The sequence below is a fragment of the Passer montanus genome, unplaced genomic scaffold, assembly GCF_014805655.1.
Source record: "Passer montanus isolate IOZ18808 unplaced genomic scaffold, ASM1480565v1 scaffold14, whole genome shotgun sequence".
Taxonomy (NCBI): Eukaryota; Metazoa; Chordata; class Aves; order Passeriformes; family Passeridae; genus Passer; species Passer montanus.
In genome coordinates this window covers 13434071-13450816 of record NW_024360941.1, presented here as the reverse complement: position 1 = coordinate 13450816, position 16746 = coordinate 13434071, and the positions used below count along the sequence as shown (strand labels likewise).

The window sequence follows — 16746 nt, the reverse complement described above, 5'->3', positions numbered from 1 at the left end:
TGTTTTACAGACTTCTTCAGAGCTTAATTGAAATCTTTTACTCGCCACTCCTTTGGGGATGCGGTGCGTGCAAAAATGTGGTCATGAATTTATTTTTGTAGAGGGAGGGGCACAGCAGGATATAGATAAAATGTTACAGAAAAGAGAAGCAGTTCCATCTTAAAAAACTTAAGAACAGAGCAGAGTGGTGGTTTTGTTGCAGGGAGCTTATATTAGGTCCAAAGATTGTCCCCAACCCTCTTAACATGCAGTTACAGTACATAAGAACACTTGACCTTATTGTCACAGCCATAGTTCAGGAAAGCTCTTCAACAATGGACAAAATCTGTTGGTGCAGCATTAAATATTCTGTAATATAGAAAAACAGGGCAAAAATAGAAATATGTTGTGATTGCAATAATCAAACCTTTTATAGTCTTAAGCTGAAGTGAGACACTTCACTGAAGCTAAATTTGCACTTAGGAAAGTGTCTATCAGTAAAGAGTTAAATAAAAAGAATGTCATGCATGTGTATGTGAGTCTAAATCCAGAAGTGTTACATTTCCTTTGTTGGCATTAGTTTCTGCTGAATATACTGGATATATATGGTGAAGACTAAGCCCTTCTGTTATTGGTCTGAAGTGTTTTAACAGAAGTGTGGCATGCTTGGCTGAAAAGACTGTAGGTTTTAACAGATCAAAGCATGTATATTTTGTTCTTGCTGGATATTTTTCTGCTTACCCATTTGTGTTGTATTGACCAACTTCATTAACCAAAATTTTATCTGGAGCAAGACTTCCTTTAAGAATTGCTAGTGTGTAAAGCAGTGGTATACGGTAGAATTTTGTTTTGAGTGCTTAAAGCAAAAGGTTTTGAATGGTTTTTTGATTGATTTTTTTTTTTCCTCCAAGTATTAATTGCCATCTTTAGGGGTGGCTCCAGTCTTCATGGCCCTTGATGAAAAATAAAATGGATAGGAAGCTATTAAAACATGCCATTTTTCTGATCTCATGTAATTCTCTACTTGCTGCTGCTGTGAGAGATGGAGTCTTATTATTGTTAGAGGATATAGACTAAATATTGAATATTCAGAGAAATGCAAGCATTATGAGATATTTCTGCTCGATTGCTTTGTTTTTCTTGTGTTTTTTTGAGATTTTTCCCATTTTCAACTCAGCTGCTCAACAGTAGTTCAGCATAGCCTTTAGTGGCTGGCCTTTTCTCTTTTAACTGTGGTGAGCCTTGAGCTTAATGCTTCATGGGAGGGCTTGTGCTGGATTTTTACAGAGGTACTCAGTAGAAAGAGATTTTAGGAGAACTTGGTGTTTCCTGAAATCACCTGCAAGCCCCTTTGCTGGAAGGAAGCAGATGAGGCGGCAGCTGTACCACTTGTGCACCTCCAATTAACAGTCCTATTCTGTTTCCCATAGTGCCTGTGAAAAGAAAATGTACTATCCAGACTTGGGCAGAAAAATAAAGCTTTTTAGAATATGTAACATTAAATATTTTCAGTTGTCATTGTTCACAGCTCTGTAATATCCACGTGAAAATATTACCTCAGGAAGGTTAATAGACAACTGTCACATCATTTTCTCTTTCTTCCCTTGCCCCCTCCTAAATTCACAGTATTAATGCAACTTCTTTTCCTTGTTGTTTGTTTCGGGGTTTTGTATGTTTGAATTTTCATTCCCCCTTTCTTTGTGTCTGAGGACAGTTACTTCATAATACCAAAAAATATATCTTAACAATAGCAAACATATCTTCTATGTAAAAACATTAAAACGTAAAGCAGGAGAAGATAACACATCATTGTCAAGAATACTAGAAAAATAGTTTGATATGATGGCGAACAAAATTGCTGGAAAAACAAGGGCAGATTTGACCATAATTGGAGCAGCTGTTATTTGCACTATCTGTTTTTTGCAGAATAGTTGTTTGAACATTTGACAGCTGTAATATCACCTTATATAGGTTTTGTTCGTATTATTTAGTACATGCTGTCTGTTTTGTTGGTGTAAGTAGACTACAGCTGTTTTTGTCAGAAGCACTGAGTAGCTATTCACCTGTGGTATACAATCCTCTTTCTTTTGGCCTTTCTCTTTTAAGTGAAAATGAAGTCTTGATTGCTTTTCTTACATATTCTACTTTTTATCACCTGAGAGACAAAATTGGAGGCTTTTTTATTGTAGCAGACAAGCTTTGAAAATTTTATAAGTGGATTTTAGTTTTTCTTACATAAGGTCATATTAATAAAAAAATTACTGTGTAGTTAGAAAATGAAACATGAAGTATGCCACCTGTATTTTGATCTCTATTTCATCCTTCATTGGGTAATTGCTTCCCTGTTTTCCAGTTTGACAATTAAGGATCAAGGTGGCAATTTCACTATCAAAAAGTTTTCACTATCATAATCTGGGATAGTTGGATAAAATGTCTTCTGACATTGCATTTTCCTCTGTGTTGCTGCTTCAGAGAATATGGGATGCTTTGCTTAGTAGTTGCTTAAGCTGGGCGAATCCAAACCTTGGTGTTTGCTTCATGAAAGGCCAAGTTGGATCTAGCAAGATTTACTAGCACGAGCTCAGTCCCGTGTGAACACAGTAATGGTATTTGTGGGGCCAGCTTGTACCTGTGAAAAGGTTAATGTCTTTCTTTGCTTTTGTGCAGCAAAGAAACTGAATTCTCGTGTGCCTGCATCCATGGCACTGTTAACTCACACAATAGCAAATCATTCTGCTGTAATGGAGAGCTGAGCAAGTTTACTTGTCGTGAAACTCAATAGTTAAAATTCTGAACTAACTGTTAGGGAGAATGAATTCAAGAACCTTAGATTTCTCTTTTTGTTACGTCTTACTCACTCAATAGTTAAAATTCTGAACTAACTGTTAGGGAGAATGAATTCAAATAAGATCCTTAGATTTCTGTCTTTTTGTTGCCTCTTACTTCTTGACTGCCTTCATTTAAAGCAAAACCCATCATGCCTTCCTAATCTTGCATCAGGAGCGTATCAGGCTTATGACAAAATATAACATCATGCATCATAAACTTGTGGTTCTTCTCTGCTATTGTCAACAGCAACTGTTTGGCTGCTTGTCATTGTGAAATTAAGCGAACACATGCAAACTGCTCTGTTTTTTCTATTATTATTGCATCTCTTCAGGTTACCCTTCTTTTGCCTTTGTCACTAATATTACAAATAGGTGTTTCTCCTCAAGAGATAGGTAATTAATTCAGATAATGTCCATCAGCACCCTTGGAAAAAGGTGTATGAAAACAAGATTTCATGTGGGAGAATTGCATTCGTTACTCTGTCAGAAACATAACACGCACAGATGTGTTGGAACACTGTTTGTCTTAAGTGTTACAACAGCTTAGTTTTCAGTTTGTAAAGAATATTTTCACAGCTTTTAAGGATTGGAAACCCTTCACCCCTTCCCTTAATGAAAGCATAAATTCTACAAAAATGGAAGTGGCCACCTAAGAAGAAATTGATATTGAGGATACCAGTAACTACTGATTTAACCTTAACCTAACCTTCATTCAGATTATTTTGTTGAAGGATCTGATTAATTATTCTCTTACATTTGCAGGGCTTATTACAACCACATCCAGAAAACTAGATCGAGAGCAGCAGGGAGAGCACATACTGGAGGTAAATAATTTATTTAAATTGCTGAAAAACAGTGACTGTAAGTTCATTGCTCTTTTACAGAGAATTAAGTTTGCCAGGCTTGATTACTATATGAAGAATTTAAAAAACTGGATATCAGAAGTAATTTCCTTCTGTGTTCATTATGTGGCAATGCAGATAACCACCTGTCTTATAAAAACTGTGTGTTGAAGCTTTTTTGCTATAAAAGAGTAAAGGTACAGATTGAATGCATTTTTTTTCTGTATCTCAAAACAAAGATTTACATTCAAATGGTACAAAGGCATGATTGTTAAAAGGAATGTGATTCCTTTTTTTATCTTCCTGTGTAATTATTGGAATAGCTATTTCAGCCTAACTTTTGCTGAGTATAGGCTTCTGCAAAAGAAGTGTAGAATGTTTTTATAAGGAGAATGCAAAAGGATGGTATGTGAGTAGCCTTATTTTCTGCATAACATGTTTACCAATCACATCAGTTGCAAGACATGCATTGTAGAGCCCGAATCCAAGAGCATGAAACTTGTGACAACATGCTTTTATTTAACTATATTTAACTAATTACCTGGAGTTTATTTAAGAGCTTTTGTCATTCTCTGTCAAACAACCTGAAAGTAAAACATATAGAGTACTTTAAGTTATCCAGTTTCACAGTGCTGTTGAGCAGTGTAATGGCATGGTACTTCTCCTGTAGTGAAGACTTAATCTTAGGACATAAGGATCACTGTGACTATTTATCTGGAACATTTTTTGTGCCTCTTGTCCTGGATGACAGATAAAAGACTAGAATGGGAGTTGGCCAAATTAATGTTAAAGACAGAGAAGCACCTGTAGACTTACTCAAAACTCATGAAATCTGTAGAAAGGTGTTCCAATAGGAGTGCGATGACTGCAGAGACGTGGAGATGAATGTATTTATTCCCTGACAGCACAAACTATCCTTTTGCATAATTACAGTGTGTGTGCAGTCTTCCTGGGCATTTTGTATCCCTTTGGTGCATTGTGAGCTGGATTAATGCAGCTGTTGGACGAAATTTTTTTTGTATCACTATTTTATTTTCTGTATCAGCTTTGAAAAGAACGCTTTGCACCTAAGTAGCAATGGGACAGAATTTCTTCTGCAGTGTGTTTCTAGAAGTAATAGTAAAAAAATTAATTACATGGCATATCTTATTTAGTACTACATATAATATTCCTGTAAATTTTAAAGTAATTATATATTTCTCTTTCCAAATTGCCTCAGATCAGGTTGTCTCTGTTTCCCAAATCAATTCATGTACATTATGTCTTATTTCTTGACCACTGCTATGTATATTGGTTGTAAAATTGGTAAATCATGATTTTTACTTCTCTATATTTTATACTGGGTTTTAAAAATTATATTTATACAGTAAATAAAGTGAGCTGTGGATTATTTTCTGATCCTGAGACAACGTGGCCCATATGGCTTTGATTGCTTACACCTTATCCCTGGAGCAGGCTGACCACATCCAAGTTGCCTGTTGAAAATTGTGTCTGAATTGTGTGAATTCTCAGGCTGCAGCTAAGTGACGTGTATGTGTGTGCTACTTGTTCTGGGACAAAACTTATGCCAGAAGTCATACTCACAGTGTAATGTTATGGGCAGTTGTCTGCTAGCAGTCATGCTAATTTAAGCTTAACTTTATAACCTCAAGCTAACAAGTACAGAACTCAGAAAGTTTATTTTTAGGATTACAATGTCACGTAATGGTACATAAATCCTCCTGCTTTCATCATTCTGTGTAAAATAGCAGTTGAAGCTCATTGCTCTTTAGCTTGGAACATTGTTTATTGCCTGCTGGTGTAATTTATAATTCTTTGTTAATTTTGAATCCTAGCTGGTAGTTAAAGTTTTGACTAAAAGTGTGTGAAGTATGTGACAGAAGAACTCTTAACTACAGAGCGATACTGACAGACAGCCTGGCCTAAAGTAGCAATTTTCCCATGTGTTAGTTTTTTGTTTACAACTCTAATAATAGGTTGGAAAGAAATCCAGAAATGTACAGAATGGTGGACAGACCAATGTGCTGAGCTAATTAATTGAGCATTGAAATGTTGACCAGATGAATTGGTGGATTTATTCCTTTTTACTATTAAATTTGATCTTTGATTGCACTTCTTACATAGTAGTAACTAATATGCCAATTTTTTTTATTCTCAGTTTGTGTTTTCTGAGTTCAAATTCACACCTCATGCAGTTATTTTAGATTAGCTTCATGTTACTCTCTCATATCTTAGTATATTCTTGGTTATGTCAGTAATGCCTTCAAAACTGATGTTGCATTCAGATCAAATAGATGTTTCTCAAATTTGCCTTTGTTATTTGCTTGGTTCAGGGCAATGCTAATTTTATGTTAATTGACATGTTATCCCATACCCCTTGTAATTTACTCATTGGGGATATGCTTTGATTTTCTCATTCGGTGTGGCTGGGTTTTTGTGGTGAACTGAACGGTATGTGGTGGTGTTCCATTACAAGTACTAAAGGGAACAGAAATTCAAATATGTGAAAATCATACCATCTGCTAGAGATGAACGTGAATATTTGCATTTCATGTTGCATTTAATGTGTCAAAATATTAAGATAATAGCTGAATATACTTTTGAGTACCTTTTGTAAATACCTAATAGCTTTAGGCATGTGCTTTAACTGAAGTTCAGGGATAACTGTGCAGTTGTTTAGGCAGTTGTAGGAAAACCTCACTTAGGGAGGAGCATTGTTAGAAGGACCATGTTTGAGTTCTAACTTTACCCTTGTTAATAAAAACAGGTAACAGTAACAGACAACGGTACTCCTGCAAAATCAACAATTGCACGGGTGATTGTGAAGATCTTAGATGAGAATGACAACAAGCCTCAATTCTTGCAAAAATTCTACAAAATTCGGCTTCCAGAGCGTGGTAAGCCCGAGCGAGAGAGGACTGCTAAGAGAGAGCCCATCTATCGAGTTATTGCTGCAGATAAAGATGAAGGCCCCAATGCAGAGATCTCCTACAGCATTGAAGATGGTGATGAGCATGGCAAATTCTTTATTGAACCAAAAACTGGAGTGGTTTCATCAAAGAAATTTTCTGCAGCAAGGGACTACGATATCCTTTCAGTGAGTGAAAGTCCTGTATATCATGAATATGTAACGGGTTCTTTTATCTGTTTGTTTCTTATTCAGTAGCTGGCAGGTGAGTGACTGCATCTGAAGGAAGAAAGCTTCAACAAATCCAGAAGTATTGTTTTGTGTGTTTGTTTGGTTTTTATTAAGGGATGATTTGAGATGTTTGTATTGTGTATTAAGAACTGCTGTTCTTTCCCAGAACTTGGCAGATAATTTGTGTGATGAGGGAACATAAACAATCAGTTTGACTCACCTTCAGGAAGAAAGCAAAATAAAAGTAAATTTATGGTAACATTTTGTGCTGCTATCAGGTGCTGCATACTTTTTCTCCATTTGCTGCCCAGATAATGAAGGGCAAGTGGCACTTGGAGAGACACTTAACCTTTTTGGAAATATCTCACACAAGCAAACATGCTTGGAGCTTATTACTGCTTTCTATTTATGTGACATAATGATTTATGTGATCCTGTAGCCTAAAAGATGTGTCTGTTTCACAGATTAAAGCTGTAGATAATGGTCGCCCACAAAAATCTTCAACTACACGGCTTCACATAGAATGGATTCCAAAGCCCATCCCACCCACAGAGCCTATTTATTTTGAGGAATCATTTTTTTCTTTTACGGTGATGGAAAGTGACCCAGTTGCTCACATGATTGGTGTAATAGCTGTTGAACCTCTTGGAACACCACTTTGGTTTGACATAACGGGTAAGGATGCCTTGAGGGCCTTTATTATTAGAAACAAATGCATGGAGTCTGAGATACTGGAGGGCTCATTGCAGCTTGGTTTTAATCACCCTTCTAAATAATGCAAAGTTTTGACATTCTTCAAATGCAGATGCAGATTTTATAAGTCAAAATTATTTAATTTTTATCAATGCCACTCTGTATCAAGGATCAAAATTGAGTTGTAAAATATCTGCTGTGTTGCAGTTTTAAAATTGATTTCTAAATATTGTGTCACTGAAATGAAAACTAATGAAGTCAATTTTGTGGACTGTATGATAGGAAAGGGAATAAGAGGCTAGTTTTTGGCAAAGCAGGAGAGTATGCTCAAAAAGAGATTTTACTGTTCACATGGATTTCTTCTCCTCTGGGCTGCTTTCTCAGTTTGCTGTCCTTTCATTCAGTACTAAAAGGAAAGCTTGCAATGTTCCTAACCCCAATTTTCTTCTTGTACATATTCTTTCTACTAAATCATATCTTAACCTCTGCTATTGAAAGGGGATTTCCAACCAGTAATATGACTATATGTTGATGTCATGGTAACAAAATTAATAGTACTTTTTTGAAGTTTAGACTTACAGACTTATGAGCACCAGTAATACACGAAGTGTTCACTGCATAGCTGATAGTAAAACCAAGTTCTGTTGTGTTAGAATCAAGGAGAACAGCATAGCTTTGTTTCAGGAGAGGTGCCTTGTAATCAATTACTTCTAGTCTGGAGTGAACTCTTTCTGTCAGTCTACCAGATTTTTGATAGATTTGTGATTTTTCTACTACATTCACAAGAGAAGGGTCTTTTTCATCTTGGTTACTACTGAAAACTTCAGCCATGATTATGATGTTAAGTTGCTGGGAAGAGCATATTTTAAATTATTTTAATTTATTTATTATTTTAATTTATTTCTCAATAATTTAAGTATTTTAAACATCTGTTTTGCTGCTATGTATTTCCTGAGGTGTACTGAGAACAGCAACAGTTAAAAAAAGTTTATGAAAGTAACGCAGCTAGCAGGAATATACAAATGCCAAATACTTGAGGTGTTTTTGTATTCAAAAAATTTTCAAGCACATGCAAACAGATACAATTCTTCCCTAAAATCATGCTTCATGCATCAGCAATCTGTGATGATAGTGATAATCATTGCTAATGCAATAAATACTTACACAGAATTTTTTTAATGGTTCTTTATAATGGTTCTTGAAAAAAAAAGTTCCTGTCCAAATAGATTATAATTGATAAAAACTGTTGGTGTTTAGACAAACCTAGGGGTTACAGATCTGTACAGTTCTCTAGAGGGACTAAAAAGTTGAGGATGCTTTCTTGCATTCTCATAGGAGCAAAGTTCTGCATTCAAGATATTTTGGAACTGAGGCTGCTCTTTCCCTGTTCTCCCAAACACACTCAGGGACATGGGAGTAGAAAAGTAGAAAGTATAAAAATAAGTGAGCAGGAAAAATGAGAAGGTATTTTGTACTCCAATTCAAATTAGGGTTATCCATCCACAGCAAACAAATATCTGTAGATCAAAATGAGTCCATTAAAAGAAAGGTTAAGAAAATGACATTGCCAGAGAAAGGTGAGCAGTTCATGGAGATGAAAGAGAGTAGACAGAATAGGCCTCAGAGGTTTTTTGGAATCTCAACATAGTACAGCAGTGATGTTTTCTGGGGCCTTGTGTTAGCAAAATTTGTTAATTAAATTGGGGATGTACTTTCCTATTGTTTGTAGCGTACTTCAATTGCTATGCACTGTGAACAGTGTGTACATCTGAATAGAATTCTGATTGACAGTATTATTTTGATCTGCTCCTTCTAAGTATGCAGCACACTTGGACATTTACATATTTTTATTGTATGCCTAATGCAGAAAATGAATGATCTTTTCCTGCTCTTTTTAGAAATACATATACAGAAAACTCCATGGGGAAAGAGCATAATTTGTCCCAGCATTGTAAAATAAACTATTTTATTTTGATGACTTTCTTAGTAAAAGTGTTTTGGAAAATTTGATATGTGATCATGTTGTGAAGTTATGGGCTACTCTTACAAGTGGTCACTTTACTACCCTCTTTTTACTGTTTCTAATAGCATGAATGAATTTGATTGACAGCTTTCCTTTGTGTTCTGTGCTTGCTTTCCATGCTTTCTTTCTTTTTGGCTGAGCCAGGAGACAAGCTTGCTAGTGAAGTATTTTACATCTTACAGATGGCTTGTGACCTGAACTGTACAGCAGAAGGTATCTGCTGAGATCACATAATTTATTACCAGATTATGAGATCTGAAATGAAAGCGTACATTTATAAACTATTTATTTTATTAACCCTTCGGAAATCAAAGTGCTCACGGTTGCATTTGTGACAGGTTCGTTTTTGTTTTGTTTTGTCATCATTACATTTATACAGCAGCAATTCTGAGCATCCAGTTTTGGCTTTGGCCAAAATTGTTGCTGTTATACTTCCAGTGTACTAGATGCAGAAGTTTGGGTTGAGTTCTGCTTCAGCGGATCACCAGATATCACTACTACTACAAATATAGGCAAGGCCCTGGTGATTTTCGTGGTAAGGAAGGAAAAAATGTTGGTTACAGAGCTTTTCCTTGTGTCAGGAAAGCTGACTGTACCAATTCATGCTCATTCACTTTACTCTTCCCTTAAAATGTAGAGAACATTGAGACATCTGAGAAAATGGTTTTGCCTGCCAGTTATAAAAGGAAAAACTAGATTCACCTCCTAAAACTGACATACTGCACAAAGCCCGTTAAAAAAAATTCATCTGTTAGGAAAAAAGCTGCTGCCTTTCATGATGTCCAGTTTCTACCCATTTGAGTGATTCAGAAACTGCTACTGGGCCAGTAAGAGGAGTTGGCTTTCAATTGAACTAGAAAAATCATGTAATGTTGGTCATTATGAAATATCTCAAATCCAGTGAAGCAGAATCCAGCCCATCTTTCCTAAACTGATATGTTTGTCATGCAGTAGAACCTTCTAAAGGTGAAATCCTTTCTACATGTGAATGGGGGCTCATATCAGTATTTACTGTTTTTTTCTTGGACTAAGTTCAAATTTGCAACCTTTGGAACTTCACCCTCTCACTTCTAACCTTGGCTTTTCATAAAACGCATTTAGTGATTTGCAAAGCTTAGCATGTATAATCTTGTTAAAGGAAAAAAAAGCACTCAGATGATATCTGCGTGCTATCTGCTAGCCTTGTAAAATATAATTAGAAAAACATATGCCCATAATTAGGAAAAATTGGTTTGCCATATCGAGCACGGACTTGACCAAAATAAGAATTGATTCTTCCATTTTAGGCAGTTTATTGAGAGGTCTAAAGCAATTGTAGTTAAATGGCAGTATTCATCATCGCTAATAGTATTTGGGTTTAATGGACATTGCATTCTCAGTACAGTCTGCTCTAGGTGCCAGGATGATGATCAATTAAATGTTTAAGCAACTGAGTGTAGCTATTGATCTACACAGTTATTTAACTATATTTCAAAGAGTAATTTGAAAGTTTCACAAGGGAAATTAAGATAATTTGCTTCAGAAAAGGAACTTGGCCATATTTAAACATTGGGCATTTAAACATTTAGCACTATTCTAAATCCTGTCTATCTCAGTAAGATTGAGATAGTAAATTCCTTAGATATTCAACTTTAAGATGATAATCCTTTGGAGTTACTGCAGCTTTTTCAGCCTTATCTATAGTCATATGTGAATATAATAATATGTACTCTCCTCCAAAAGACAAAAATTTGACTGTATGTCGAATGGGATTTTAATGTATTTTGATAAAAAGTATGTTTTTCACTTATTAGCTGATAATCTGCCCAAAAGGAACTATTGCATTTGATGCAGTAATTCTCAATTTCGTGTTGTATGGAATCATTAAATTCCATGGATTTTTGTTTTTTTTAAGTAGAGAATTTTGCTAATAAGAATGTCCCTGCTGACTTTCCATGAGCTGGGCAAGTCAGCTTTGTCCAAAACTACTCAATTTTAAATATCTATTTAGCAGCATATCGTGTTACCAGGAAAAAAACCTAAAATATTTAAACTAAATGTATGTATAAATATATGTGTATATATATAGTTCCACCTTCATTAAGCATTGGAAGACAGAACATTATCATACATAAAAATGATGATGCAATAATGCTTTTTGTTAACTTCTCCCTCTCACCATTTCCTGGACAAGGTGGCAACTATGACAGTCGATTTGATGTGGACAAGGGCACGGGAACTATCATTGTTGCAAGACCTCTTGATGCAGAACAGAAATCAAATTACAACTTGACAGTAGAAGCAACAGATGGAACCAGATCTATCAGCACTCAGGTAATGAACTTTCTGATGAAGCACTTATAAAAAGAGTGTGTAGCTGGAGAGTGGGGAAGCTGTTGGGTTTTCTTCTCACCATTTTTTAAATCCTAAACAATGAACATGGTTTATTTAAATTATGGACTTTGTCTAAAATAGAAGTGAATTCTGATGTTCACAGAGCCATGTTGTTTGATGGCTTAGGTGTAAAGGTAGTGTGTTACTGTACTGTAGTCTGAACCAACAGCTTTAAGTTATAACTTGTTCCTACAGCCAAATAAATGAAAACAGAAACTAAGCCCCTGCTTGCATGACTTTCTTACAAGAAAAGGATTAATACTACTCCTCTGGATTACTCTTCTTTACAAGCTCCTCCAAAATCACTACATAAAGTGATTACTGTATTTGAAATTTAAAGACAACCATTTTAAAATTTTGTGGTTTCCCTCCCCCTGGAAGATCTATGGATGACCAGTTGTACAGTGTCCAAGAAACTAAGCTGCTTTTTCTGCATAGTGTACAGATAGAAACAAGGTTTAGATTATAACATCTCTTTGTATTGTCCCAAATACTTTATTTTAGTTTTGGTGAAAGTAGAGATTGTTTTGCAATTTCCAAAAAGCAGCAACCTCAGACAAACCAGTGTTTTAAAATTACCTTTTCCTAAGACTGTCTGATGGTGGCAATTCTTTGCAGTTGGACTAATAAGTTTACTTAAAGGTGCAGAAGCCTTTTCTGATACTATTGTCTAATTCATAGTAAAGTAGTTTATGATGTATATCCCACCTGTTTTTCCCATCTAGTTTCTTTTCCCAGCCCAGAACCTGAATTGTATTTGAAAGTACAGTTTAGCTGAGGTTGGTGTGAATCGAGCCATGATTATAGAGCAGCTTCTCTTTTCTTCCAGATAGAAAGGAAAGGCTTTATTTACTGATTAAAGGCTGTTGGATTTGGAGAGTGATGTGTCTGTATTACCTACCCCTATCATTGACCTACCCTTCAGGCACTCAAAGAGCAATAAATGGGTTGCTGCTGTCTTTTCTGCACATGGAGATCTGTGCTACAAATACAATTTCGTCTTGTTCAGCTTTTGTGCAGTACATACATTTTTCTGTTTTCTTTTCTAATGTCTTAGATGCTGTCTTCTGCTGTTAGCCCGAAGAAAAGATGTTTCTTGTCAATGTTAGGGATTTTTAAACAGAATCTTTATTGAGCTGGCTGCATGTCTTGAGCTTTGATAGGTCAAATAGAGTAAATTTGATAGTAGAAGGTGACCAAATTTAGCAGTTTCCTTTGAGAAATTCCTTTTCTTTAGAGATGACAATTGTGAGTGATTTTTCCAGACCATGAATCTTCAAAGACAGCAACAGGTTTCCCAGTAGGAGCTTTCTGCAATCATAGCTGTGGTGCCATTGTCTCTGGTGCTGATAACCACCATCCTGCTGTAAATTTATTAAATTCACCTACTTGTAATAAAAAAGTTGAGTAGTTTCACTTCTAATGATTACAGAATGCTGGATATAGAAGGCAGGAATTTCTTAGGACAAAAAATAGAGGAAACACAAATTCAACTAACATTCAAAAAGACAGCAAGAGGCTTTTCCATACACACTTCCCCCTCCCCAAAATCTGCATTCAAAAATGCCATCATACATTGTGTTGGGGTAGCCTGGGGACTAGGTCTAGGCGAAGCTTGATATAGGGCCTTGGTGAATGCAGAGAGCCTATCCAGTGCTGCTGCTGGCATAGCTGAATTTATGCATGTCCTGAGCTGTCACAGTTGAACCATAATCTGCTTTGTCTTTTAGAACAACCAAGAATGGGAAGGTCAGAAAATTACTTTAACCCTCACCCCTTCTTTTCCTCTGAGTTATGTTATTCATTTAGTTCTTCTTGGGAATGCACAGTGTACTTTTTGTTCCTTAAATGAATTTGTTATTGTAACATTTTGTAAAGCTAAGTGATCATTATAAACATTTACCCCACAGCACTCTTCTCCAGAAGAACTGGAGTAGTAGTCTTACATTTGTCATTTCTGTGATTGCTTTTTCTGTGGTTGTTTTTCGTATCTTTCTCTTCCTCTCTCAGTTAGGCTTGGCAGGATCAGAGACTGTGGTTTCTGTTACAGACAAGCACAAAGACTTCCTTTGCATTGTCTTTCTTTTGCCCTGCTTGTGGGATAAGCCCAAGTTATGCTGTTGCTGTTGGAGTCTCACTGTGGTGTATGGGATTGAGGGGTATGGATTAGTTCAAACTCCGCAACTGTTGGTGAATAATCCTGATTTTAATTTATTCTCTTATCTCCCCCATAACTCCTGGCCCACCTAAATGCACTAATCTGTGAAAACAATCCTCAGGACTATCCCTCAAAAGAGTCAAAAGCATTTCAGATCAGGCTTAAATTAGGGGGTTAAAATGTTGATACAAAATCAGAATTGAAAGTGTGATTTATGGCTGCCAGTGTGTAAACTCCAGTACTCACTGCTGAAGTTTAAATGCTGATGTGGCACTGGATTCTTCTAAGAGCTGATGAACAGTTAAAATGGAGCAACAGGCAAAAGAAATTCTGAATTCTGAGTACATACATGAGGAACAACAATATCCCATACAGAGCTTTTAGCTTACGAAGTAATTGCTATAAACACTGGCTATAACCAATTTAACAGATTTTGATTAACAGCAGAGTAAGTAATTTTACATTTAATTTGAAAAAGGAAATGGCATTTGCAAGAAATTGGGATGGGGCACAAGAAATTAAAATATTACTGTATAAAAGCAGCAGTGTATTCAAACTGGCTTTAAACTGTAAGGCATTTGCTGGCCTTGGGCCATTAACATCTGTAGGGCATTTGACTCTTTCAGGACTTCAGTTAAATAGCTTTTTTGAAAAATAAAGCAATAGTAGGCGTGCTGTCTGTTAGAATTTTGCATGCATCTAAATGCCAAATGCATGAGGCAAAACAAGGACAAACAAATTCCAGGCCTACAGTAGTGGTGTTCGACATGATGTTAGAAATTACTGTTGTCAGACTTGGAAGGATTATGATTAAAAATAGAATAAAAATACAGAAACTAAATAACTAAATCCCACAAGTCAGCATACCTATGTACTGAAACAGAAAAGGTTATTCACAGGCTGTAAGTAGTGATAAATGAGCTATTGAATTGATTTTTGGGGCAAAAGCAAAAGATGGTCCTGTTTCTACCTATAGCTACTTGCAGTCATTGTTATGTATATCAATTTTTTTCATTGAAAGTAATATTTCAGATGGTTTACAGCTAGTTGCAGCATTTTACCTATTGCTGTGCTATTGCAGAATATTTGACGTTGCTTTTTGCAAAATCTATATGTACATTATAGTTTTGGAATGAAGTATAGAATAATCTTCATTTACTACATCTTTTCATGTAATTTTGCTTGCATTTACAGTGCTCTACAGAGACATTTAGAGCTGGAATGAAGTTATATCATCTCTGGATAATACAGCTTTTTATTTTTGAAAACTGTATAAACATGTCCATGTAACTATAATGTAATTGTGGAAGAGGAGTAGATTTTGAACTCCACACAGAATCAGTAAATGAAAAATGATATTAAAGTAACCTAAAATCTAAACATTATGTTTAAATAATGCACATTGAGTATGTTTTGTCAATGGCACATATCTCCTCTTAGTAGCAATTAATACATCCATATGCTAATTTAGGTTTCACCTGTCAGATTATTAATAGATTTTAAGTCCTTCCTCAAAGTAATCCTGCTTTGTTCTCTTTATAACCAGTGAACATTGCTGTCAATGGGATCTGTGGGCAGAACGCAGCTGTGCAACACAGCCTTTGCATATTTTTGCAAAATGAGTGAAGTTTCTTCAGTTCCAGAGCATTTTGTTTCAAAGATCACGTTATGGTTTGCTGATGTCAGGCTTTTCTATATTGTGCCTCTTTAATGTGCAACTCTCTCTTAAGAGATACTATTAGCATATTTCATTTGAATTGAATTGTGTCATTTCATTGAGAAATGTTCAAAAGCTAGTTTTTATTTTATACTGCACATTATGTTAGAATAACACAAGTTATTTATGTGTTTTGTTCTCAGACACACTAAACCATATTTTTCTGTATGGGTCTTTAAAACTGCACTCACAATTATTTCTGCAGATGTTTTCTATTTAACTTAAGGTCTTAACAGTTTACATGAAAATTTGGTCCTCTTATGATTAAAACCTAATTGCACATTTATCACCTGTCACAGCCTCAGTAAGAATTCCTGAATTGAATATAGGGTTTCCTTAGTACTCTTATTTAATATTTGTTTAATAGTTCACATTGGAAAGAACCCTGGAGTTTTAACTAGAACTCCTGGTCAAAGCAAAACTGCAAAGCTGACCAAGTTTTTCAGTGACTCATCAGGCTCTCACTGCCTGGGTTCACTAAGCACAACACCTCTCCCTTGGACTTGCTTTTATGCTGGTGTTCAACAACTCTCTTTGAAAAAATAGTTTTCTTATCTAGTTGTATTTTCTCTTGCTGGAGCTTGTGAGTGTCACCTCCTGTCCTTTTACTATGCATCTCTGAGAAGAGTCTGGCTCTCTTTCCTGCACCCCTCCTGTGGACAGATTGCTTTTCAATCCCTACCGATTTTAATGATCTCTCATTGGATTTGTTTCATTTTGTCAAGGTGTCTTCTGTACTGCAGGAGTGGAGGTAGTGAATCTACCTTCCCACCAGTGAGTGTCAAACAGAAGGGGGTAATTCCTTCACCTGCCCTTATTAAAGCAACCCAGTGTGCAGTTAGACCAGTTACCAAAAGGGAACCCATCAGGTCACATGCTTGTCCACCAGAATTTGTGCAGGGGCAGAAAGTAATAACATCACTGAGAGAAAAATGAATCTTAGAATATGCAGATGAAACACTTTTCACTTGAGTTTAAGAAAAACTTTGGATTT

At 35.8% G+C, this 16746-nt stretch overlaps 1 protein-coding gene across 5 annotated transcripts in view; it reads left to right on the top strand.

Moving 5' to 3' along the window:
• FAT1 (FAT atypical cadherin 1) overlaps positions 1-16746 on the top strand; it is a 105831-nt gene that overhangs the window by 52352 nt on the left and 36733 nt on the right. For 4 of the 5 annotated variants that reach the window (XM_039700024.1, XM_039700026.1, XM_039700023.1 and 1 more), the window contains exons 4-7: positions 3570-3631; positions 6417-6746; positions 7253-7463; positions 11678-11817. In XM_039700024.1, coding sequence (XP_039555958.1) covers positions 3570-3631; positions 6417-6746; positions 7253-7463; positions 11678-11817 — 743 coding nt within the window. Of the gene's footprint in view, positions 1-3569; positions 3632-6416; positions 6747-7252; positions 7464-9686; positions 9843-11677; positions 11818-16746 lie in introns of those variants that run through there. The other variant, XR_005626592.1, reaches the window with a different exon arrangement.